General features: G+C 38.5%; 1 protein-coding gene across 11 annotated transcripts in view; it reads left to right on the forward strand.

The window, feature by feature from the left end:
• The window catches only part of FARP1 (FERM, ARH/RhoGEF and pleckstrin domain protein 1), a 200,425-nt gene that overhangs the window by 30,180 nt on the left and 144,944 nt on the right, over positions 1–25,301 (forward strand). For 8 of the 11 annotated variants that reach the window (XM_021530281.3, XM_021530283.4, XM_021530284.3 and 5 more), the window contains one exon: positions 8,433–8,628. In XM_021530281.3, the coding sequence (XP_021385956.2) occupies positions 8,458–8,628 (171 nt within the window). In that variant the 5' untranslated portion in view covers positions 8,433–8,457. Of the gene's footprint in view, positions 1–1,555; positions 1,672–2,448; positions 2,471–8,432; positions 8,629–22,067; positions 22,259–25,301 lie in introns of those variants that run through there. The other 3 variants (XM_085581521.1, XM_085581553.1, XM_077781491.2) reach the window with 3 other exon arrangements.

Consider the following 25,301-nt stretch of genomic DNA (forward strand, 5'->3'; position numbering starts at 1 on the left):
TCTCCAGCAGGATGCAAGTGAATATATTGTTTTCTAAACAACAGTACATAAAGTAATTTTTTTCTTCATGGCACAAGTATTTCTTACTGTCATTAATATTTCCTTGTGATATTTCCTTGGTCAGGAATAATAAAGGCTCATATAAAAAGACTTAATTAAAAAAACCAAAACAAAACAATCATTGTCTAATTATAATAAGCAGTTTTACAAACTTATAAAAAGTCTCTTTTGGGAACAGACATTTAAATATTTAAAACATCAGGAATTCTTTTCTGGTTTTATAGCGGGTTATATACTGAGTGTAGAACTTTGGCCATAAGTACATTTTTCCTGGTGCACAAGCTATGTAATAATTTTGTGGGAGTCTGATCACAAGCTTTGGGCATAAAGGAAGTTAGTCAAGACCATTAGGCCTCAATTTTAGCATGTTTGGATAGGCATCATCTGTGGCTGCCCAATGCTGAGCACTGATGTCATTGCCTCTGTGGTTTGGAGGCGCTGGCCGTAGGGGTGCCCAGCCCCTGAATGAGCACAGTGTGCACTGCAGCTCCCGGCTCGTGCAGCTCACCAGCACGAGTGTGGGGGTGCCCGGAGTGACGCCTCTGATGGCTCTCAGCAGGAGAGAGAGCGGGGCCAGGCACACTGACCATGGCGTTGGGTCTCCTGGTAGGGGTCTGTGTGCTCGGGAGGGAGAAGCTCCTCTGAAGGGCCACTGAATCCCTTAATTAGTCTCTGGTGCTCAGCAGTTCTATGGAGGATCTGGCTTGCGTTTAGGCAGTGTGAATACCTCTACTGTATACTCATACTTGGTTCAGAGAAATAGCATTTCCCCTGAGCTGTTTTATTTCTCAAAACCAGGACTGTATCAGATTTTCCCCCAACTGCTGAACAGTAGTATTAATGTAGTGTGTTATTTATTCTTTTGACATGTTTTTATTTCATGGAAAATGTCTACGTATGAGTTGCTGGATCCCTTTCAGAATTCTGTTAAATCTGGAAGTAAATCAGATTACTTTGTTCTACTATAAACGCATTCGGCTTGGCTTTCACATGAGGTGTTGTATGGGTGAATGAGCCCAGAGCACTCCAGCTGGTGCAACAGCTTTATTTATGCAGAGTGATGGCATGAAAGGGTTTTGGAAAATGCTTTAATGGCTTCAGAATTGATTTGTGCCACTATCGAACCACCAAACTGCTTAAAGTTCATACCCACTTGTGTTTTCTAGTGACAAAGTCTGGGCTCAGGTGATGACCCGGTTAATCAGGAAACTCTGCTGGTTGGAAATACAAGAAGTAGAGGTTTTCTTGTATTCTTCTTATAAGTTCCTAGCATTTACCACAGTCTTTCTCTTCATAATGTGAAATGTTTTTTTGCCCACATGGTGATGATTTTATATCTCAACTGTAAAATGGTTTACATCTTCATTAAATGATATCACATACTTTCTCATTACTGCAACACATTTTGTCATCAGTGAAGGATTAGCTGGGTGACTTTGGCATGTATTTCATGTACTCTTTACTCTTAGTATTTTTCCTCCATGGATTTTTTTTTTTTTAAATCACAGTTTGTTACTTGTGCGACCATGCTGAATTTCACTTTTTCATAGGTTTTCGTGACAGGATTGGCAGGTTATGCAAAATAGAAGGGATGTCAATAAGATCGAGTATGTAAGTATACGATACATAGCTTGCAGCTTCTTCCTAAGCATAATTTCTTACGCAGGCAGTTTTGTCAGTGGGTTGAAAAACATCTCAGAAAACAGATTGGGAGTTTCACAGTGAGGAAGAAATAACTTCCCCCTGGCTTGAGGTAAAGCAGAAATTTTGTAGAAGAGGTGTGGTCTTGTCCACTTGGGAAAGTAAAGTGTCAGGGAAGCATTTTCAATGGAAAATAGTGTTGAACTTAATGTATAAGTATGTTGTAAACACATACATGATAGTTAAATGGTGATGCAGTAAGTGCAAAGCAAGTGGTCAATATTTAATTCAAATTTTAGCTTGTCTAATAAAAAATGAAGCATTTATGTGGAAATACCTCCCTCTGGTCTGTTAAGGGATTCACGGCTCCACAAGATCCCTGTTTTGCTCAGACTGTGCCTTTGGATGTGAAGGGAAAACATAGTTGGGTGAGAGTCACTAATTGAGCAATTGGAGCTAATCATCCCCTTGGCTTAGCAGATGAAACACTAATTTTCCTTCTAGGTGTAGCCGGAATTACCTGTTTGTACAATGCCTTCAAGTTGGCTGATTTAAAACCTGAATTAAAAACTTTAAAATTGGTGGTGTTGGTTTGAATATGATGTTGGCATTCCTGATTAAAGTAAGTGACGTTGATTATGGTACAGGGCTGCCAGGTAGGGGTAGTGAAGAACAAAGTGAAGACAAGTCTCCAGAGGTTGGGAAACAGTTGCAATCAGACAAAAGAGTAACTTTTATGAAGAGGGTTCCGAGGAGCTCCTTTGAGAGGGTGAGTGTAAGAAGTTTTTTTACTTAATTACTCACTTATATATGTACAATGGTTTTGATTGCTTGTGTGAGATGCAGGGAGGAAGAAAAGTTTTTTGCCTTCAATCAGTTTCTAATGCAACATTGTCCAGAAATGTAACACAAAGTGAATCAATATGTCTGCTGACTGGTTCAATATCACTGATGGCCATCAAAAGTAATTGCAATGTTGTGGGTTGAAATAAAGTACTTGTAGACCAGATCGGCTTAATTCACAGAGCAGTCTGTATTTGTGCCTAAGGAATGAGGATTTTCACAGAGGCAAATGGAAAAGCATAGATTTATCTATCACTGCACTTGTTGATAGATCTACTGACAGGTGTGTGTGGCTGAGGGAAAAAGATTGCACACATCAAATTTGTGCAGGATGGGACCGTTCTTTGCTGATATCTGGCAGAAGAATTGGAATCTGGGACAGCTGCTAGTGCCACAGAATTGCAGACAGTTTTAGGACCTGAATGCAATGAAGATAAATGAGTTCCAGTTGGAAGCTGAATGGCCCTAAAGCCAGAAACTAATGTGGGCACTCTGAATGCTGTACTGATAGGCTTGAATGAGGTGGTTTTTATCATCTACAGTCATAAATGCTCATTATTCTGGATTTTGCCCACATTATTGGCATACTGAATATTTTGAGTTTTTAAAGCCTTGTGTTAATGCTCAGGTCCCTAAATTTGACATTGGTTTCAGGTTCTAGCTAGTTTGATGTTAATTAAGTGTACTCTGTTGCTTTACAAACCTGAGCATTCAGTCTGTCCAGCTGCATAACCATCCCACAGAAACTGGGTCAAGGGATAAGAGAGTGCTATTTAGAGCTTTTCAGAGTCTTACCAAGATAGGCAACTTTGTGGGCTCTCTTCAGTTTCAGTACAGGTGATGAATTTTATTCTTTCAGAGATAGTCTTGCAAAGCTCAGGGAATTTCTTATTCCTGCAGATATTAGGAAGTCTGCAGAGTGCTGAAGAATCTGATTCTAATACTTTCTTCTGCAAGTTTCTGATTTTTGGTAGGCAGCCATGATGTTTTCTTGAGAAGGAAGATTTTTCAAGGTTAGTTCTCTGCATCTTTAGGGGAAGGAAAAAGATAAAAAAGATAAATCTGTGTTTAGAAATAAAGCCCGGTTAAGGACTTCACCCTCCATCCCCTTTTCCACTGATTGTCCAGGGGATAGGTCAGGACTTGACCTATCTTCTTGCTGATCTTCTTGACCATACCTCAATTTGAGCCTCTCTACTTCTCACTTCATAAAGCAGCCATCACTTACAGTGTTAACCTTTTCTGTTTTGAGCTAGAAGACAGTCTAATGGTACAGAAAAACTGAATTTCTATTGCCTTCCTTCTCTATCTGAGTATTGTGGATGTGAGCAGAAAGGGCAGACAAGAAACTGAACAGAAATTCCTTCAGCTACAAGGTTTCCTTTAGAGTCTGAGTCAAACAGTCTGCTGGGTGCAAACAGAGAAACAGACACCCAGCACCTGTGTCTGTATTACTGCCCTTCAAGCCTGAGCTATTTTTCTATTAAGAAAATAATTTCCCATTTCTTTGCTTCTGCAAAAGTGCTAGGTTTTATAAAATAAATTATAAACTGGACTTCATTGATCCATTTAGGTCCCTTCCAAGACAGGATATTCTCTGATTCTGTGATTTACATAAATAATTAAAATTTTTTAAATCATCGTATTTGCTTTGTACAGTTCTACCAGTGACTTGCAGAAATTAAGCAGGATAATGCTTCACAGTATAAAAACCTGAACTGTATTGGCCCTCTGTCTGCTTCCCATCATTTCAGACTGAATTTTAGTTTCAGTCTTCCTGGTCCTGTTGTCTTGTTATGCTGTTACTATTTTTTAATATGGGTTCAAGACGCTTGATTTCATTTTTATGCTAATTCTGATGTACTGATGAAAAGGCAGCATCATTGACCATTTATGCTGCATGTATAGAATTTTCTCTTACTGAAGGTGTCTAAGTCTGCTATGTGCTTTTGGTAGGGTTATACTCACACCACCCCACTGTGCCTCAGGCTTCCTCAGCTTTAAGGGGAGTGTCCTGAGCACTGTGCTCCCTTCTCTTTCATGCTGTGGAAATGTGTCATGTGGAAAGTAAAAGAAGTGGAAAGGGTCTATACATGGTACCATTCTCTCCCATAACAGCAGTTTTCAGGCTTTGGGAGTCTCTTACATCAAATTCTGAGCCCTGGTCTGACCTAAAGAGCAGAGTAGGAGAGAGACAGAGTGGCATCTATTCCAACATACTGCTTCTGTTTTCCTCAGTAGTTTGTAATTTTTGTAGTCCTTCATTCCTGCACCTGTTTTCCCTGCCCCAGCCCCAACAAGTGCTATTTATACTCACAGCTCTCTCTAGACTAAGGAAGTTTGATACTTTTTTCATCCTTCCAGAGAAAAATATGTGGAAATTTTAATTGGCCAGAACCTTTCCAATGCTATAAAATGTGCATGCTTTAAACATGGAGAACTAAGGTGGCTTTATGCTGAACCACATTGTGGCCTTTGTCCAGCTACTGCATAAGTATATACAGACCTTAAATTTTTAATCTAAGCATTTAGTATCTGTATAAAAGGCTATTAATGTGTGATTAGAACAAAACCACATCTCCTCTTCTATCTAATGGCAGTTGTAGGGTTTTTTGTGTCTTCCAGATGCTGTAAGTAGAGAAAGCTTGAGTCAGCCCAGTGGCCTGACAGCAGCTGGCTGGGCTTAGCTCACCCTGGCATTGGATTTTCCAGCCTGTTGAGAGCTGATTTAATTTGCTAACGCAGCCAAGAACAAAACACTGAATTGTTTTCTTTTGAGTTAGAGAGGTGCCATGTCTCAGTCTGAGGAAGGGTGAGAGTCAGTGCTCAGCATCAGGCAGGACTGTATGGGTGGGAACTGGGAAGGAGCAGAAGGGGACAAGACTCCCCCATGGGCAGCTCTGATGTCTCAGTAACTTCTCCCCTCACACAGGTTAGGATACAGGTTCATTCTCTGCAGTGGAATCTCTCCATCTTCAGGTTCTACAGCACTATTGAGAACGGCGCTGACATCCAGTGAACCTGCAGCTTAAACAATGGACTTGATTTTGGCCCCGAGTTTCAACAGCTGTCAGAAAGAGCAGGCAGAAACTCTCAATTTTCAGAGTTCTGATGAATCCTCTTGTTTGCTGCTCTCTGCTTCTGTATTGGTTATCTGTCTCCACATATGTTTTGCTTAGAGCTGCATGTGCTAGGATCTGGTAGCTGCTGCTCTTTCTTCTTGATTAATACCTCCCCCAATTTACTGTCATCTTTCTACTAGAGTGTCTTTGAATTTCTCTATCATTTGACCAGACTTGATCCATCTCTTCATCATGACAGACATTAGGAATCCTAATCCCCTCAGGTTTGCTCAATGTTTGCTTAATACTTTGCTTTGGTTGTGTTCTGTGACCTTAGTTCACTGTCTCATAGATCAAAGTGATACAAAGGTATACAGCTTGACTGATGTGCTGTGTTATTTTAGAGAGGGTAATTTTTTAAGGCCTCTTACATAAAAGTATGGTAAAAATATTATGCTGATGTTATGACAGCAGCATAGTGAGACTAACGGCATGCAGAAAAAAAACCCTAAATAACTTCCAGTGCAGCATGCTGATGTTTAGGCATACAGGTTAAAAAATGAAAGGTCTTCTTTTGATTTTCCAAGTAGCAGATGCTTGTGACCAGGGTAGCCAATAGTTCTTAGATCTTTGCTTCCAAATGAACACGTGTGTTTATAACCAAATGGTTAAATACATATGTAAAACAAGAGCTTCTATATTATTAACTTAATGAAAAAGTCACTTGGTTGTATAAATTGAGTGATTCTGCTTGTACCTCTCCTCCATGATTTTTTGGCTCCTAAATTTGAGTGGGTTTTATGTGTTTTATAAAGTTTATCGGCCTGTGTGTGTGAGCCACTGTATCATCTAGTCAGAAGAACATTTATAGAAGGGTTCAATGTCTGTAATATTTCCTTTCATGGGTTATTTAATGCTATCATTTTAACTGACTTGATTGATTCCTGTATTTATGATTTAATGAAAAGAACATAGCCAAAAACTTCTGTAATAATACAGAAGTTGTAGAGGTCTTGTCTGCCCTCTTGGTGCTGGCTGGGGTATGTGGTAACTTCAAAAGAGTTCTTACTTGGATCAGAATCTTTGTGCACTTCTAGACTGGGTGCCTGTGCTATCTTTTTAGATGATCCTGTGTACTCCATACACAGGAGAAACAGATTAATTTTTAAAGGGACCTGAAGTCTTTCTATGTAGTGCTTGGTGTCTTTTTTTCTGGAATTCCTGCTTCCAGCTGAGACATTCTTGTTGGCACTGCTTGTCTTACCAAAAAATAGAATTTAATTATTTTTAAAGAATAAGATAAATATAATTTATTCTTCATAGATTTTTTTAGATTGCAATGATAACAGGAAAAATTTGCCTCTCTGGTAGGGGTTGGCATGGGCTTGGGTAGGTTTCACTAGTATCTCTCTGACCTTGATAGGCAAATCGCTGCAAAAGCTTGCCTGCATTTTTTTCTTCTCCTTCACTTGTGCCCATTGAGCTGATATTTAGAAGTGTGGGATCTATAATTTTCAATTCCCTTCCTTCTCAGCTAACATTTCTTTTAATCCAAGTGCTGTTTTAAATTTTTTTATGCCTAGGTATTTGCTGTGTAAATATCTGTGGGAACAGATTAGTCAGGACATGGAAGAGTAATGTGTAGTAAATAGTGCATCCTGCCAAAGACAGGGCTGTTTTTATTCTATCCTTATGGTGGGAACTGGTGTCTTATTACCTGTCACTTTTCTTTATAGGATCCTGTAGAATTGGTGATGCATTCACAAATTCATAGGCTATCTTGTACTTCCTTTTTTTCCCCATATAGGCTTCTCAATAATTGTAACCTCAGAATTAAAGCCAGACAGTGATTGGAAGTACTCTTCTTATGCCTCTGTTCATCTGGAAAGTTGCATTTCCATTTGTGCCCATCTGTGTGCTACATGTTTTGGTCGTTGATCACCATATAAAAGTAATGCAGAATGAAAATGCATTTTCCAAGAAAGATAAATGGACAGTAGAAGTAGGTTTCATTAGAAACTCATCTAGACTGTCAAAAAGCAGGGTAGGAAAAGTGAAATAAAATTCTAGTGTGATGTGTAACATTCAACAAGTAAAACTAAAGGCGTCTGAATTAAAAAAGGAGGTTAAAAGTTGTGCTGATAGTGAAGAATTTCCCAGTCAGTGTTGGGTTTTTTTCTGGCCTCCCTGTATCATGTCCTCACAGTTCTTGGCTCATCAGTGGGATCAGGCCAGGCCATAGGACTAAAGCAGCTCTTGTCCCCAGCTTATAGTTGGTGTCATCTCGTACCCCTTGGCTTTCCTGCCTCACAGACCTTTATCAAGGTGGCAGCTGCAAAGTGCCAGTGAAGGCTGGAAGGAAAAAGTGCTGATGTAGCCAGGAGGGAACGATGGTCAGCAAGTGCTGAGTTGTCTCATTTTCTCTTCTCACCTTCCTACCTTCTCTGGGAATCCTGTCTGGGGGTGATAACAGCCTGATTCATAAGTAATTAAAAATTTACATAATTCATTGAAATTTGGGTTCTGTCATGCTCTATTTCCAATGTGGTCTTGTTTACTTTTCCAGGAGAAAAGGAATTTTCCCTCGTGGAGTACTGTAGCCTATCAGCCTTACCCTCAGGAGGTGATAAGGCTGTGTATTTTGAGAAGTGTAAAATTTGCCGGATTTTCTTATCTTCATATGAGACATTAAGAAGAAATTGTGATGGCTCTTTTTGTTAATGGTTATACAGTTTACTACCTGTAAGCATATATACCATGATGCTTATGTGCAAAACAACTTCTTTATGACTGATACGGTTTTCTTTGTCCTTATTCTTTTATCAGATATAAGAAACAAGTTTCCCTAAACATGGGTGAAACTGAGCAGAGACCAACAGCAGGATCCCGCTTAGGAGCTCAGGAAAATGCTGGGATCAGTACTTTGGAGCATGGACAGAAACCACCTATGACAACTCCAGGAAAACTTGTCTCTATCAAAATTCAGATGCTGGATGACACACAGGAAACTTTTGACATTCCGGTAAGGATGTGGAGGATGGGATGGCCAAAGATTAATCAGGCATTTCTGATATTGCATATTCTCAAACCAGTTCTCATTTTATTTCAGCTGTGATTCTTTGGCTAATGAATTCATATTGCAGAGAAAATGGCTGTTGTGTATATCAGCATTAAATAGATCATGGTGCAATACAGTAGCATTAAGGAGGGAAGTGAACTGTAGATTACAGTTATTAATTCCATTTCTCTTTGAACACCTTCAGGAGAAGATTAAGTCCTTGGTGTTTTGGTTTGGGTTTTTTTTTTCCTTCAAATATTACATTAGTGGTTCCCTCTACTTTTTGAACAGTTGATGTATTTCTTTGCTGCTGTTTTGCTCTTGATCCAGTAAACTGTAGATCTATACAGATTTTTTGTCTTTCCTTTGGCAAGTCCTTAGGATATTACCTTGAAATCATCAAAGTTTTAAATATCACTCTTAGAGGCACTGAGTGCTCTTACAGAAGTTGAGTGCAAGGAAAGAAGCAAAGCAGTCTCATCTAAAGTTTCTCTGTACCCTGTTGAGATTAATCTAGGTTTGTCCTTGCCAAGGAGACAGAGCTGCTACTGCTTTAGTGTGTGGTTGTGATCAGTAGAATCAGTTAGAATTAGTTTTGATACCAAGACCAATCCAGTTTCACACAATCTATCTGTTGGTAGCCACTAATGATTTTAACATGCCATGCTTACACAATTAACATATAATGTGGCTGAACACTGCTGCTGTTATGGAAGTGTACTGGAATGTATAATTTTCAAAGTCTTCAGGCTTCAGTGAATAGGACAGCAGAAACCTGAGTTCAAATTTCATCCTTTGTTACTTGCATTTTCTGTAGCTGTGGTAATTTCCATGCCTTCATTGGCTCAGTTTTCCCTTCTGTAAAATAAAGGATCACCAGTGAGATACAGAGATCTTAGACATATGGTACCCTAAATTATACATTTAGGGAAAAATGTTACCCCTATATTAACGTGGAGGAATTCTCATTATAAAAAATAGAATTTAAAAAATGTTTATTATGTTTTTATTACCTGCTTGTGAGGTTTTGTCTGTTGTACATGCAGATGCTTTTTGATCTGCTCTCTGCTGCTGTTTGTGATCCAACTGCAGCTATGTGTTCAGCCTCAGATTTTATTTAAGTGGAAGGTAAATTCTTTGGGCAGGTAGGTTATGGGTGAACTGAACTGCTATCAAGTGAAATGCCCATGTATGTAGCAACTTGTTACACTTCTGTGCCTTTCAGAATACCTGTCAAATATCCATAGCAAATACTCTTTAGGTAAAAACTGTTGCTCTTCAAATGTGTAGTTTAAATCATCATACACTAATAAAATTTTGGTGCTCTTTTATGTGATATAAATATCTCTACTATTTCAGAGACAATTTTGGGTTTTTTTAAACCCATCTGTAGATGCTAATTCACTGTATTTTGAAAATTGGAAATGATGTGCAGACTTAACAGAAACCATTTAGAGATTAGGTCCCTTTCATTAAATTGTTTAGAAGAAAATACAAGATCATGTGGATGCAATGCACCCTATAACTCCAGGTTTGCTTCTGGGAGTTTGAGAAAACAGTATTTTTTGGTCTTTAATATTAGAAGCTATCAATATTTAATCTGTTTTTAACTTCTGCAACACCTAGAAGACTTGGGATATAAACTACATTCTGTTGAGATCACTTCAATATGTTTGTTTTCGGAGACTTCTATTTCCTAATCATCACTACTCAATGAAAGCCCAGTTGGTTTGAAAGTCAAACCTTGTGGTGAAATATAAAGGATGCTTAGATACAAAATCTTTTACAGAAAATCTTTTGTAAAACCTTTTGTCTTTAACCTATGCATAGTCAAATGGAGGAATATGTGTTGTTTTCAGTCTGCTCTAAAAGATATTTATTGTTTTAGTCCCATCTCACAAAACTGATTAAGTTTTGATACATCTAAATTGAGGTATTTATTCATGTTGGAAACCCCATGTTCTTATTTATAAGCTTCATGTTTTTAGCCAAAGTGGTGCAGTATACGCAGAAAAGGAAAGTGATACCATTTCAACAAAATATTTTAGGAGCAGCAAGTGTGGCCGTGGGTAGAAGACATTAAACATACATGCCTAAGCACATCTGTGGGTTTGCTTTTCAGTGAAAAATTAAAGACTTTTTGCGTGGTTGAAGATCTGAACTATGCTTCCCAAAACCTGAGCTGTAATGTTTATGAAAATAGCTTTGCAAATACCATACAAGTATAAACTGAGAAGGATTTGTATTTCCTACAATTTCAGGAATTTTGCTGCACAAACCTTTCTGTGTTAGCAAATGAGCCATGATTTGGGTGGGTTTATTGATGCTTGTAGTGTGTCTTGTAGGATGGTATGAAGTTTAATGATGCCAATTTATTATTTTCTCATGAAATCTGTGTAAAAATGAAAAGAGGTGCTGGTGCTACTTCCTCCTGAGTTTGGGGGAACTGGTGAAATAGTTGGGACTGTCCATCTTCCTGGTCCTACCTCTGTGCTACTCTTTTTACACCTTCAGCACCACCACCTCATTAGCTGTAAGACTTTATCTGTGTAGTATTTTTATTGGGCTTGTTATTGTTTTGTTTGAACATTGTCATGGGTTTAGGTTTTTATTGTGTGCTTGTTTATTTTTTCTTGTTCATTGAATTTTGGTTTGGTTTGTTTTTAAATTATATTCCAGGAGACATGATTCAATATCCTTGCTCATCAGCAACCCCTTATCTCACATTGTATACAGATGACTTGTTAGTATGAGTGCCAAATCCATTGGATTTTTATGTCTGTTTCTGTATATAACCAAACAGGAGGAAAATATGACCTACTTCCATTACCCCTCAGTGCTGCTGCTCTTTGGGCTTGTTTAAAAGTAAAGTAACTCCAGTGTCATTATTCTTTAGGTGTCAGTGCTTTGATGCCATATAATCATACCATGTTTGGCTTATTGTACTACTCCTCACAAGAAAAAACAACAAACTAACAAAAAAGAGAGAAAAGACATCCGCATGCCTATGTATGAACTTGTAAATTATATATTTTTAATAGGAAAAAATCCACATAGGATGTGGAGAGAGTTTGTATGGGAGACTTCAAAAACAGAAATCACAATGAAGGCCTTTTCATCAATTTTTCTAAATGGAATATTGTAAAAGAAAGGGATACATAAGAAAAAAATTTTTATGCTGCTTGCTGTTAACAAACAATATTTTGTTGAAGAATCTTCCAGTATTCCTATATTCAAAAAAGCTAGTGAAAACCTGAATAGATAATCCTGGATCCTTTTACAGACACATCCATTTACCTGGTTGGGTACACGTGCTTGAAGGAGGCAGGGGAAGGGTAGGCACTACTGTTAAAAAAAAATAGATTACATGACTTTGACTTTGTATTTCCTACCTTTAACATGTAAGGAAAGTATAAAATTAATTAAATTAATTACTTATCTTTTTAGCACATTTTTATCTCTTCAGCCATGAGAAGAAAAGTTATGTAGACCGTCCTTCCCTCTTTTAAGTTATTCAGCATTTTTTGAATAAGTTTTTGTACATTTAGTTTTTTGTCTGTCACAAACTCTCAGACAAGAACTAGATGTCAGCTGCAGTTGCAGGTGATTAGTGCCTGAAAATCAGGCCATGAGTCAAGAGTTCATGATCATCCAGCACTTGCAGCTGTTGGTCATGATGTTGCATGCAAGTGTGGAATATATTTCTCCCCTGCTTTTTGTTTCTAATTTCTCCTTTGGCTGTATTTACTGACAAATTAGTTAGATATGCTAAGTGGAGACTGCAGAGATCCAAAATACAGCATTCTGTTTCCGTCAATGTTTGGCTATGTGATAGAATGAGCAAATATGTTTCTTTTCTGTTAGACAAGAGGATCACAGCTTTAGCTAAAATTATTAATATGAAGGAGAAAGAACATTTTCCACCTGTGTATACATAATGATAATCATATATAGATAGATCTTGGGCATTTTGAAAGGTTGACATTTCAACCCAACACTGCAAAACAAAGGTTGTGTATTATATAATAGAAGGTGGAGATGTACAGTTCTGTACTGCTTGATTTTCCTCTGCTTTTATTTCTCACCTAAGTTAGTTGAAAGAGAACAGGATTCATTCCATAAAGCCACAGCAAAACTTAGATTTTCATATGTTTGTTTTGATATAATCTCCCCTATAGATTCAAAGCAGTGTAAGTGAAAATGAAATACAGTTTTTAAAGAACAGTAAAAATGGCTGATGATTGCATCTACTTCAGATCCTTCTGGGAAAAAAAAAACCCTTTCATGTGTAGTGTCTATGCCATTTATATTACATTTACTTTTATAGTTGTTTCATTGCCAGAAGTAATCTGTTTTAAAACTGCTCCTATGTGCAGAGTCAGTGTTGTTACTGTCTAGGTAATGCTGAAGGCAAGACTGATTCTCTTGTTAGGCTGCCAGGATGATTTGGTGACTCAGACCAGGTTTTACCCTGACTGATATGATGCTTGCTGCTGATCATGTCCTACTCTCTGGGTAAATGATACTGATGTGACTGCGATGATACTATTAATGCTACATAGCAAGCAGGAGCTGTTTCTTTCTTTTTGGCATCAAAGGTGAGATCAAAGTATGCCACAGGAGGTTAGGATTCTTCTTTTGGTTAGGATCTGATCTCTTTAATTAAAACCAAACCAAAGTCTTCTTTATTGTGTCTGCAAGAAAATAGTTGCTTCCTTTTTGTGGCAATCTTTTGGAAGAACCAAAACATGCTTGCCTGTCCTATTACTCAAGTTTATTAAACATCTGGTTTTTGTATTGTGTCAACTTCCTTTCCCTTTGAATATATTCAAGCTTTGTGAAATACGCAGGGTTGGAAAATGTCATCTGCTTTGGGGGATTAACACGGGCTTCTTAAGCAACAGGAGCCTCTTAATAGAAAGCAGGGTAAAGGTGTAATCCTTTGTAAACGTCACATGTAAACATTTCATTTCAATTTGCTTTTCTTTTGAAAGAGAAGAGCTGTAGATTAACTGAGAATACAGAATAAAGACCAAATGGTCTTGGATCTACAGCTATTTATCTTCCACTGGAGTTTGGATGTAATACCTTGGCAGGGAATTTCTCTGCCTCAATCCTAAATTTTCCAGAGAGAAGGACTTCATAATCCTGTTGGGGGTCTGTTTCTTAAATATAATGTTCTGGGTGAGGTTTTTTGTTTGGCTGGTTTTGTTTGTTCATGCAGTCATATGGTTCATATTCCCTTTGTAGGGAAAATGCTGTCTGTTAACTGTGCATCTACCAGCTTCAAACCAGAATGTATGTCAGGAAAAACTAAATATTAGAAAGTCTCAACAGTTAATAACAAACATTACATGTGCTTTCTTATAAATTTCCACAAGTGCTGTGTTACTTATTAAATTCAAAATTTCAGCCACAGTTTTATAAATGCTTGAATTATTTTCTGTTACATTTGTGGGTTATGATAACTGCCTTGTCCTAGGTATTTACGTCTCTCCTCAATATTCAATTATAAGCAGTGAAATAAACAATTTATTAAAAAGAGTGTGAGACAGTATAGCAATGCAGAAACACGAAACAGTGTTTTATGCTTTCTTAGCCAGCTTCAACTTCGGTTCAATTATGAATTGCTTTTTTTTCCAGCTTAGGAAGTGAATGAACAGCAGGTCAAATGTCAGTTATTCATCAGTCTGAGACTTTCTTTTCTTCTTGTGCCTGAAATTATTTGGCCATTGCTGTCAGACCATTTCCAGTGAATATCAAGCACTTAAATATTCACTAATTGTCACGCCAGCTCTGCTGGGTCTTCCGAAATTACAAGAAAAGTTGTTTTTTTTTTTCAACCCTCAAACACTTAGTTGTATTTTTCTTAGCAGAATATTGTTAGTGGCTACTCAATAAATGATTTTTGTTGACAAATGTTTAGAATGTCTTTGTTGAAAGACAGGGTATTTTAGTGATGTGTGTTAATAATTTATGTGCTTTTCAAAGTGGGAGAGTGAATAATCCACAAGCAAACTTCTGTAACCCGAGGCAGCAGACTGTTTAAACTGCTGATTTCTTTGTTAAGATTCTGTAGTGTGAATAGAGTAAGTGGGAATGTAATTTTAAGTGCCAACAAATCCAGTCCATTCTCAGACTAGATTGATGTATTTGAAGATATCTGGGAAATGCATGTAATTTTCTTGAATGAATTAGCCTAACTTGTAATCATGGAAGGCTTCTCAAATATTGCCTTTCACCTCTCTTGCTGAGCTGACTCACCAAGTCATGCAGCAGTGTGTGAGCCAGCACAAAGCAGAGGATGGAGCTGGCACAGGAAGGGCAGCGGTGGCTGCAGAGGCTTTGTGGGAGCATTTGTGAGCTCTGTTGCCCTGACTGAAGGGCTCAGTGAAATTATGCTGTTAATTTTGGTAGTAGTGTCTACGCCTGTAAGTTGGTTTGCACAGTACTGGTGAGAGTGGATTGAGGATCTGTGTGGGGAGCGTGGGCATCCTCCCCAGTTATGGGGCATTCCCTTGGGCCAACTGTTTGGAGATGACAAATGTCCAAGGAACAGTGGGAGGTGTTTGCCATCTCTCCTCTTCAAAGTGTACATGTATGGGCGTTCAGTGGTACAAACCCTGATTTTGCTACCTCTGTGTTTTCCTGTTTCAGGAGTGATGGGAGGGATGTTCTGCCTCTGGTCAGAGGCGGGAGGAGAGCTGAACTGCTTGTTGTATGCATCCTTCCCCATAGACTGAGGTTCACCTCTTCCATCCTTGAAATTTTTACAAGCTAGATGTCAGACTCCCAGCTAATCATTTTCATCTATACTAGGGTGAAAGTATTGAACATTGAACAGTCTGCTCATCATGGCTATCTCAAATGTGTATTTTAGGACGAGCTAAATTGCTCTCTGGAGGTGCTTGTGTATCCCTACATGTTGATTTTTCTGTTCCAGTAGTAACAGGAAATCATAGACTCATTTAGGGCAGAAAAGGCCTTTAAGATCTTTGAGTCCAACTGTATTTATGTAGCAATTAACTATAAAACAGTATAATACAGTTTAAAAAACTTAAAGGAAAAATTGTGTGATATATTATTTGTGATCCAGTGTAGATTTGGATCCCTCATACCTGAAACAGAACAGCTGGATATTAAGATAAGAAACATCCTCACCACCTGCATGCAGTCAAATTACATGGATATAATGGTTATCATCATCAATAAGATGAAGCAGAATCAGCAGCCAAGTTCTAGTTCAAATTCTAGCACTTACTTGTTTTTTTCATTTGGTACCTCTTGTTCCTTCCTTTGTTGGCACTAGAATGTGCCCCCCTTATGCTTATACTTTTTGTTCTCTCTTCCTCTCTGTTGCACCTTTGGAACTGCTGGGTTCAATTTCTTGTTATTGGTATTCTCCAAAGAAACAGAAGACAGCAGTGTGGAAAGATACATCAGTCCTGAGTGTATCTCCTGGGTCTTTACCCAGCTTCATTCTGTGATGATGTCCTTCCTCAGTGCAGTATCTGGTCTCTGTATTATAAGCCATGTGCCGTGCTGCATAGGAGAGAAAGTGCTCATCACCTGGAAAGGCTGTCTCTTTAGTCAGAATTAGAGATGCAATGGCATAGTCACATTCTCATTCATACTCAAACTCTGAGAGTGGGAGGAAATATCCAATTGTTACTTAAGATAATTTGTGGTTTGAAAGTGAAATTTGACTAGCTTAAAATTATCTAAAGAAACCTTGTATAGCTAGGATGCAGCGATTAAAGCAGTGTGTCTTATCTTGGTACAGTGTAAAGGGCTCCACCAGTTCCTAGATTTAAAAGACTTCAGAAACTTATTAATATGCTGCTTACCTGTAAACTTATCTCCACTGCTCCAATGAGCTGCCTCCACCAGGCTGCAATTACAGTACTCACGCACAATTAAATGTTGTCTTTTGCATGCCAATGTGTAAATCACATAAAATGCATGGCTGAAAATGTCTGCCAAAGCTTTTGTGTGTATCTGAATCAGGCTACCGTGTTAATGTCATTCTTGGATAAATATGTCAGTTTTTGAATAAAAAGTGATGCATGAGGCACACATCAATAGGCAGATAACTCACAAATACAAACAGCAGTTGCAGAAGTAGATTACAATATCTCCTTTTCTTATCCCCATCCCCAAAATGGAAGCTTTGATAGAAATTGCACAAGCATAATGCTGCCAGAATATAAATAGCAAATGGTGAATTATGACTTAATGCCAATTTGATTTTTGATGTTGGTAGATGCAAATATTCACGCAGAGCACAGCAGCAGGGAGCTTTTCTTCTCATTTCTTTTACTGTTATCGTCTCACCTGGTTTTCTGGTTGAACCTGCAGTAATTTCTACTTTTTTTTCTTCAGTTTGCCTTGCTTTTATAATTCTGGTCTCATTCTCATGCCATTATGTTTTCATACAGTTCTTATTGAATTTACAATTATCTCCATTTAGTAGATAGTGGGGAACTAAGTATTTGTGTGTAGCTGTTGCTTAGCATTCAGAGGCTAGTTCTTCCTGCGTAAAGGGGGACCTTTTGCTCTTCAATGACTCTTCACGTTTCATTGCTTCATTCCCTGGTGCAGATGCTCCATTTTATTCCCTACTGTCATCTCACCCCCATCTAACATCTGAGTTTTGTCCTTTCTTAGTAAATATTCATCTTTGTATCGTCTCTGTGGACAGGTCACATAGCTCCTTGTAGAGCTCTCTCCGGTCTTTTGCAAAGAGCACATTTGGGCAGAGCAGCAGGTCCTGGATCCAGAGTGACTGTGAGTTAGGGAGCACCTTGCTTTCTGCTTGCTGGCAGGGATGAGCCAGATCCTCATCCATTTTACATTGCCTCCCCTTGACTGGAGTTATTGGACATGAGCTGGCTTACATTATAATGGTGATGTCATCCAGGAGTCTTCTCTGAGTGAGCTGCCTTTTGAACTGAATCTCAGATACAATCATTTTGGTGAACAGAATTGAAGTAAGAGGGATTTTGCAATATTAGTTAAAGTAATATACGTAAGCTGATGTAAAAGAGAATGCTTTGTCAAAGCTTTAATATAAAGATACTGCTCAGCAAATATAAAATGACATTATCAAGTAGTTTTTATTACTGGATTCCCATAGAGTTGCTCTGCAACCAGAAGTATATGTAGCTCAGTATTCTTTGCTCTTCAATGTTCCAGAGTAATTCAGAAACACCTCTGTAGTCAATTATAAAGGTAGTGGCTGGCAAAAGAAAATGCTCTTCATGAAAGCACTTGTATACTCACAGCATGATACAGAGTGGAAGGGACTGTGCAAATAATCTGGTCTAGCTTTTGGCTCAAGGTAGGGCCAGCAGTGAGCAAATTGCTCAAGGTGCCTAAGAAACATTTAACTGTAAGAATTGAGGACTAATGCATTCTAGAAATTTTTTTTCTTTGAGAGCCTTTGAGAGTTGGATTTCAGAGTCACCAGTTGAAGATCTGACACTTTTAAGCCTGTGACCTGTAGAGGTCAAATGCCTTTCTGAGGTAGAAACATTCAGGTTTTCTCTTTGGCAAATGAGTGATTGCAGCCATACCTATGGGCTTATAAAAGAAATTAGGGAGTAGTCATTTTATAAATGAGAGATGTGTCATAAGCTTACTTACATTCTAGAGTTTGTCAGATCCTTCAGCTTTTCTCTTCATAGTTTTCTCCTTCATGTCAAAGTATGGGTATGTGTGCTTTGAAAGACTATGGGAGATTCTAAAAATAAAATTCAAGTGGAAAGCAAAGGCTTCAAATGCCTGATTGTGTCACAACATACTCAACTCTGTGACTTTGCCAAAATCTCAGGAGGAGGAAGGTAGAAATAGCAAGCTGCAGGAGAGCAGCCTTTGTGAAAAGGAGAGACTTTCATAAATGCATCTACTTAAAAAAAGTCAGCAACCCTTCTGAAGAGCTCATTAAAATCTGGATTCACACCAACTTTGGAAGAGCTAACTTTTCAGACTTTCTTCATGTGAAGCCATTGGATTGCTGTTGTTAGAGAAGGAGAATTAGGAGCAGGGAATCTTTTTGTTTCTCCTGTGTAGGCTGAATCTATCCATTGCCATTTCTTTCTGTATCTGTTCCATGAAACAGTAACTTTGAGCAGATATATATGCTTTTGTAACTTTGAACAGGTACGTATGCCTTTCAGTGGAAAGGTCACTTCTCTGCAGAGCATTTCAGATCTGTGCTGCTTCTGTTTCATCATAGGGAAGGTCGTATACACACAACTTAGCCAGGAGAAGTGACAAAAAGTTACTGAGGAAATGGTTCAGCATTTCCTTGGGCTGAGAGAACAAGTCTTTGAGGGTCAGCTAATGCTGTTGTTAGCTTGTTTCACTAGAATGATGGATTCCTTGTTTCACTGGAATGATGGATTTCCTGCATAGTGTGTGAAGTAAATTCCAGGTATGTTTTGGACATGATGGTTGTTTTTTTTGTGTGTGTGGGGGGGGTGTTTTTGTTTTGTGTTTTTTGTTTGTTTTTCTGCTTTTTGTTTTTAATTTTTTATTCTTTTTTTTTTATTTTGCATTGAGCTTCTATTTAGGATGCCATGGGGGAAGAAAAAAACCAGAGCTCAAGTCCTCAGCGGTAGTGTTTTACTGAGAGTTAAACTGAAGGTTAACTCCTTTAGCACTCAGAATTAATTCACTAGCTACTGCCTGTTAAATACTTGAAAATGAAATTTATTCACCTGAAAATAAAGTAGCATGATAGGATTAAATAGCTAAAATAACTAATGCAAACTATTCTTTTGAATCTGTAGGTACCTTATGTATTAATGTTTAAATTTCAAATTAGCTAGACAGTTTAACAGAAGATGCCTGGCTAATTTGACTGTGAATTGTCATTATTTCTGAAGATAAATAACTTGAAGACATCTCATACTACTCCAGGTAATCCATTTGTCCTTTGTAGCCATCAGATCCTGCCACTGATATTTCCCAGGTGAACGAGTGTCACCAATTGTTGCTGTTTTCCTCTGAGGCCATTTGAAGGCCCCAGAAGACTGGCTAGTGGTTGTGCAAATTCCTTTGAAAAGGTTGTGCATGAGGAAGGCCATACCACATCAATGAACTCCCTTCTTGTAGGAATGATCCATGAATTCCTGGACACTTGCTGCCATCAGCTGAAAACCACTGCACTGGGATATGAAGTGCTTGGGTGTGTACATAGCTCTGTACCTCAGCTTATAAGTTGTTTTTAACTCTTCTTCTTCTGTCACAATTGTAGAGTTGTGGCCCTGAAAAGCACTGTAGCACCAAGTGGAGCACCCTCTCTGTAAAGAAAACACCTTTGCCTTCACTTTCAGGCTTCAGTCCAGGAGTGGGTTTTTTAACATTCCTATAACTGGTGTCTAAGAGGACCAGAGAGTGAGCTGGGGCCCAAGGCCCGTGATTTTCCATGTTCTTTAGCTGTTGGCTGGTTTCTGGCTGTGTTTTAGGCCTCTCTGAGAAGAGCTGACTGAGCTGTGGGTAGCTTTGAGCAGGGGCTCATCCTCACCTGTGAGTCAGTGTGTCCATTTCTGGTCATTGGGGTTGGGGTTGCTCCCTTGTCCTCTTTTATTTGAAGCTATAAGGATGCAACCAACAACTGTAAGGTCACAAGTACATCTACAAGGATAGCCCCGGGGTACAGCTGAAGGTGTGGCAACATCTTCTAGCATGACAGATAGTAAGCTTGTTGGCTTTGTTTTCTTCTTGCATTTTTTCTGTTTTCCTGACCCTTTCTGATAAAATCATTTCATGAAAACATAAACACTGCACTGAGAAAGGCTGGCTTAACATTTTGTCTCCCAACCTGGCACAAGCACTCACTCCTCTGCCTTTCTCTCTTTATTCCCCAGCATCCAAAGTCCCTTTTGGACTGATGTCTCCTACCTCCACACTCTTTCTGCAGCAGAAAGTTCTAGCAGTTTGCTTCTTCTTTTACTTCCTCTAAATGGATGAAAGTAATATTAATCTCAGCTTTGTAAGGTTTGACCTATTCAGTTTAAACTGCATTGCAGAAATGGGCCAATGATTATTATCTGTGACAATTGTGTTTTGCTGATTAGACTAGAACAGGGTGAACTGAAGAAGGATTTGTTTAGAGAAGGCAAGTCTGCTTTAGGGACAGAACAAGTGCAGACAAGAGAGTAATGGAAAAAGGGTAGGATAGGTGGGGAAAAGGAGCCTCTGAAGATGCAGAAGAATAAAAAAACTCACTAAGAGTAGGGGGAAAGCATTGTGCTAGAATTGTACAAATCTCTGACTTACCTGAATTCATTTTTTTGGTCTGTACTTAAACACCAGAGGTCTGGTGCTTTTGTATCTTGAACATTACAGAGTGGCACAGTCACATAAAGGAAGAGCACTAGAAATTAACAGTGTCTGCACAGTACAGTCTGTCAGAATTGGAAATAAAACTCCTCACTCGCTCCTCTTTTTAATTGCTGCCTATTGATGCTTACATACAGCAGAAAGTTAATGATGCATCTCTTAAAAAATTACTGCAAATTGCAAGACTGTTACATTAACATGATTAATTTGAACTAAAGCTGTACCTAAGATTCTGCTAAGGCACAGTTGCATATTAGAGCCATAAAGTTGTATGTGCAGCCATAACATAACTGCCTGCTCCTTACTCTCCGTGTTCTGTAAGGGCAGAAAGGAACCAATCTGTTAATTATTCTTGGCATTAGCAATATTGATGTCAGGAGAATGGTCTTTTAAGAAATACATTGAATCCAAATTACAATAGTCTAAAATACATTTGCGTGAAGAAAATAGCTTCAGTAAAAATACCCAAAGTCACCAACTCAGCACAGACCATTTCATGTATCCCAAGACAGTGAACACTTGACTTCCAAAGTGAAACCTGAGTGGTAAATTTAATGGTAAGGTGGTGGTGTAAATCAGCTTATGTCAGTTCCATGCTTTTAAATATTGCAAGCTGCAGCAGTTTAAAAAGAACTCAGGCTTCTGAAAATACAAGTGATCAACAAAAGAGTGATTTGGGGTTGTTTTAATTTTGGAACGTGTTTGTTGGAGAGGAAGTTTAATGTTCTGAGTTCTCAGAATGGAGGAAGACTGGGAAATTTCTTTTCTCACCAGGCACTTCCTGCCACAGCTGCTTGAGTGAGTTAATCTACTTGGCTTCACATCTGTTCATTGCCTCTCTCCATTGCCTCCATCCTCACACCAGAACAGGAGCCCTGTGGCTCTCCTGGCCCCCCTTTTCCATTCCAGGGCTCAACTTCTCATTTCCTAGGCTCCTGCCCTTAATTCAGCGTGTTGCCAGCTGCCAGGGAAGAGCTGCCTAGGGTACTGAGTATTTATTGCTTGCTGTGTGAGCGCTGACCCTTGGGCAGAAGAGGGAGCAGGGTGCAATGTGGCACCTGCAGGACAGGCTGTCTTTACAAGGGCTTGGGAAATGAGGCAGAGTGAGTAGCTGGATGAAGTTGCCCAGCATCTGACTGAAATAACCAACAAGATAATTCCAAATTACTGGAAAGGTAGACCTCCTGCTGCCATGGCAACAGAAGTTCCAGTGCTGACTAAATTTGTTATTCATAAAGAAAACAAGGTAAGAATTGGCAAGTCTTACTTATTCTTCCACCCTTTCATTTTCATTTTCTTGGTGATACAGTGTTTGAGATAGAGTCTTTGAAAGAGAATATTCATGTTTAAAACAAAATTGGAAATCTTTGGTTTTCTTGCACTCTTTTTGAGAGAATGGAAGTATTTTCACTCTTGATACAAGAAAGCTTTTGTTGAGCCAAACTTGTGCTAAGTATGATGAGAAGACAATAAAACATGTAAGTAGTTTGAAGGTTTGTCGAATTCGCCTGAACTTTTGTCTGGCGAGCCTTTGTCCTGTAGAGAAAATATTTGGCTTAAAGGTTAAGATGAATTAGGTGACTTTTGATTATCCAGAGAATGAAGGCTGTGTTTGTACCCTCATTCCTGTTTCTTTGCATATGGTTCTTTCATCCATTCAGTCTGTGCTAGTCAAGGAGGAGGACTGTTTGAAGAAGGCACTATAGAGCGCTCTGTCTCTCATCCAGCAACAGCTGAATACTTTATGGAAGTATATTAAGTCCTTGACAGGAGAAGGTAGCCAGCTGGCTGCTGCACCAGGATATTCTTGTTCTCCCTCACAACTGAAAAGGAGGAGTTGGCAGAGTGCCTGCTGAGCTTGCCGGGGAAGAGTAGAGGCACAGACTCTTGCAGTATTTTAACTAGGTGGGCTGTTAACCAAAAAAATAAGAGAAGAAAGCACACATTTCAAGTCTGCCCGGGCCACCAACTGGAATGTGGTAAAAGGCTGACTCTAATATGAATAATTACCCTCCAAGAGCTTCAATGCTTTGGGATAGCTTAAGAATGTGGTTACTTTAAGGTCGGAATTAAGTAACTACACTGGTGTTTGTTCTGCTTAAAACAGCATATGGAATGGTGGTGTCTCAATGGTTAGAATAGTGCTCTGACAGTTCTACAAAATCTGGAGTCTGGACATAATTTGATTGTCCTTTCTTGTCCTAATAAGTACAGCTCAAGTCAAAATGTCTATGTGGGTCATCAAAAAAGATATTGAAAAGAAAGGAATTCATGTTAAAATTGGCAAATTCAGGAAAAAGAGAACACAAGAACACTGCTGACCATTTCATTAAGCCAAGTTTTGAAACAGTGTGAAACACTGTCCAGTCAATCATCCTTTTCCAAAAAGCAAGCAGGTGAAAACAGCCTTAGGGTACAACCAATTAGCACAGAAATAGGTGTGTATTTTGGGTGTGGATCACCAAATATGCTGAAGCACAAGTATTTGAAACAAAACAAGCCTCAGGTCATTATTTTATAGCCTGTTCTTTCTCATTTGCTTCCTTTAATGAAGTCTCCCAGGAAATGCTATGTGGTTGCTCCACTGACTGATGAATGAAGCTTCTTTAAGCACTGAAACTGGTGGTCCAGGAGATATTTTTAGTAATTTAATGATGGAATCCTGACCTCTTATATAAGACTCAGAGGACAAATCAGATCTAGGTTCTGTGTTTGCAAATGCTCTTCAGTGACCTCCACTGTATTTTGGAACAAACCTTCTTCGGTTTTTCCATGATTGCCGAAGATAAAGATATTAACAGTAACTACTGAGGCCTGAATGGATTTTTGGTGATGCATTTTTTTGTGCTTAGAAAGTATTTGAAACAAATGTCATAGAGGTTCAACATTCAACATGCACTGAGATTATATAGTTCTTTGATTACACAGTCATACTAACCTTTGATGTCTAAGATCCAGGTCACCATTTATGAAGTTAACTAAATATTCACATGGTCTGGACTGACCTTTCAAAAGGCAGGAAATACTGCTCTGAATTGCTTTCCCTTAATTTACTTTTGATAGATCTCATGAGTAGAGTTGAAAAAAAACACTTGAATGCTGGTATCAGTTTACTCTCCCTTCCCAAACTGGCAAAATTAAAGTAAGCTCTCATTCCTTTGTTCACAGTGAATCATATGTGTTAATATAAAAACAACCTAACATCACACTCATTTGACCCCAAAATGAACTAGTAACAGCTCCAGTGTAAGATTACAGGTTATTATAATAGGTGCTGGCTTTAGTGCTATCTTATTGTCCTCTTCACAAAGTTAAGGTTATCTGGCACTGTTTGATGCAAATAACCAGTCTGCCTTAAACACAGAAGAGTTTTACAGAGCTGGGTGAACTGTGCTGTGCATTCATCTGAAGTCTGCTTTTCTTTAACTTTGATTAGCAGCAATTGTAGTCATGCTGGAAGTAATTAAAAATATGGGAGCACTTTATATATAAATGTGGATGCATGATGTAGATGTAACTACTAATTGAGGTGTTGAATGTAACTGTTCAGTTCTTGTCAAGCATAGTGGGTAGTCTTTGCTTGCAGATTTATTTTGTAGCTTGCAGACCCACTTCAGCTGCTCATAGAGCTCCTCAGGCAAAGGCTGAAAGGAGGGTTGGGAATTTATTGTGCTTTTTCAGTTGTTCAGAGAAGAGGCAATGGATCCATCTCGGGTTTCTCTTAGCAAGTTGAAGGAATTTCAGTCCCTGTTTTTAGACTTGAAACTGCTTGAGGCTTCAAAGGCATGTATGAGTGAAAGAGGAAAAGAGGGGAGGAGGAACACATACTGCTGCTAATCTTATGTTAACATCAACTGTAAGGGTTGAAATCCCAGTTGTAAGAAAGTAGCTGCAGTAGCAGAGGGGCCATTTGAAACATGTGCATTCCCTGCTCTCAGAAACAGGTAGTGCATCATTAAGACCTTGGTATCCTGTTCAGCAGGATATGGATTGCTTATTAAATTTTTAAAAAATCTGTAGCTATTTTATAGTTTTGCTTCCAAGAAGACCAGGGTTTTTTTTAGTAATAAAATTTGATCAGCAATTTGTAACTGAGTAATCTGTATGTCATTTACAATAAGGAAAACATTTTATAGAATTTTTCATATATTGAAGAATGAGATATAATGAGAGAGGTTAATTTAAAAAAAAATACCTCTAGTTTAATTTGGAAGAAAAAAATAGAAAGCTTTATTTGCTTATTTTTACTTCTGGTCCAAGTGTTGGGAGCACTTAAATTTCTCTCTCTT

This window comes from Lonchura striata, chromosome 1, assembly GCF_050655825.1.
Source record: "Lonchura striata isolate lonStrDom1 chromosome 1, ASM5065582v1, whole genome shotgun sequence".
NCBI classification, from domain to species: Eukaryota; Metazoa; Chordata; class Aves; order Passeriformes; family Estrildidae; genus Lonchura; species Lonchura striata.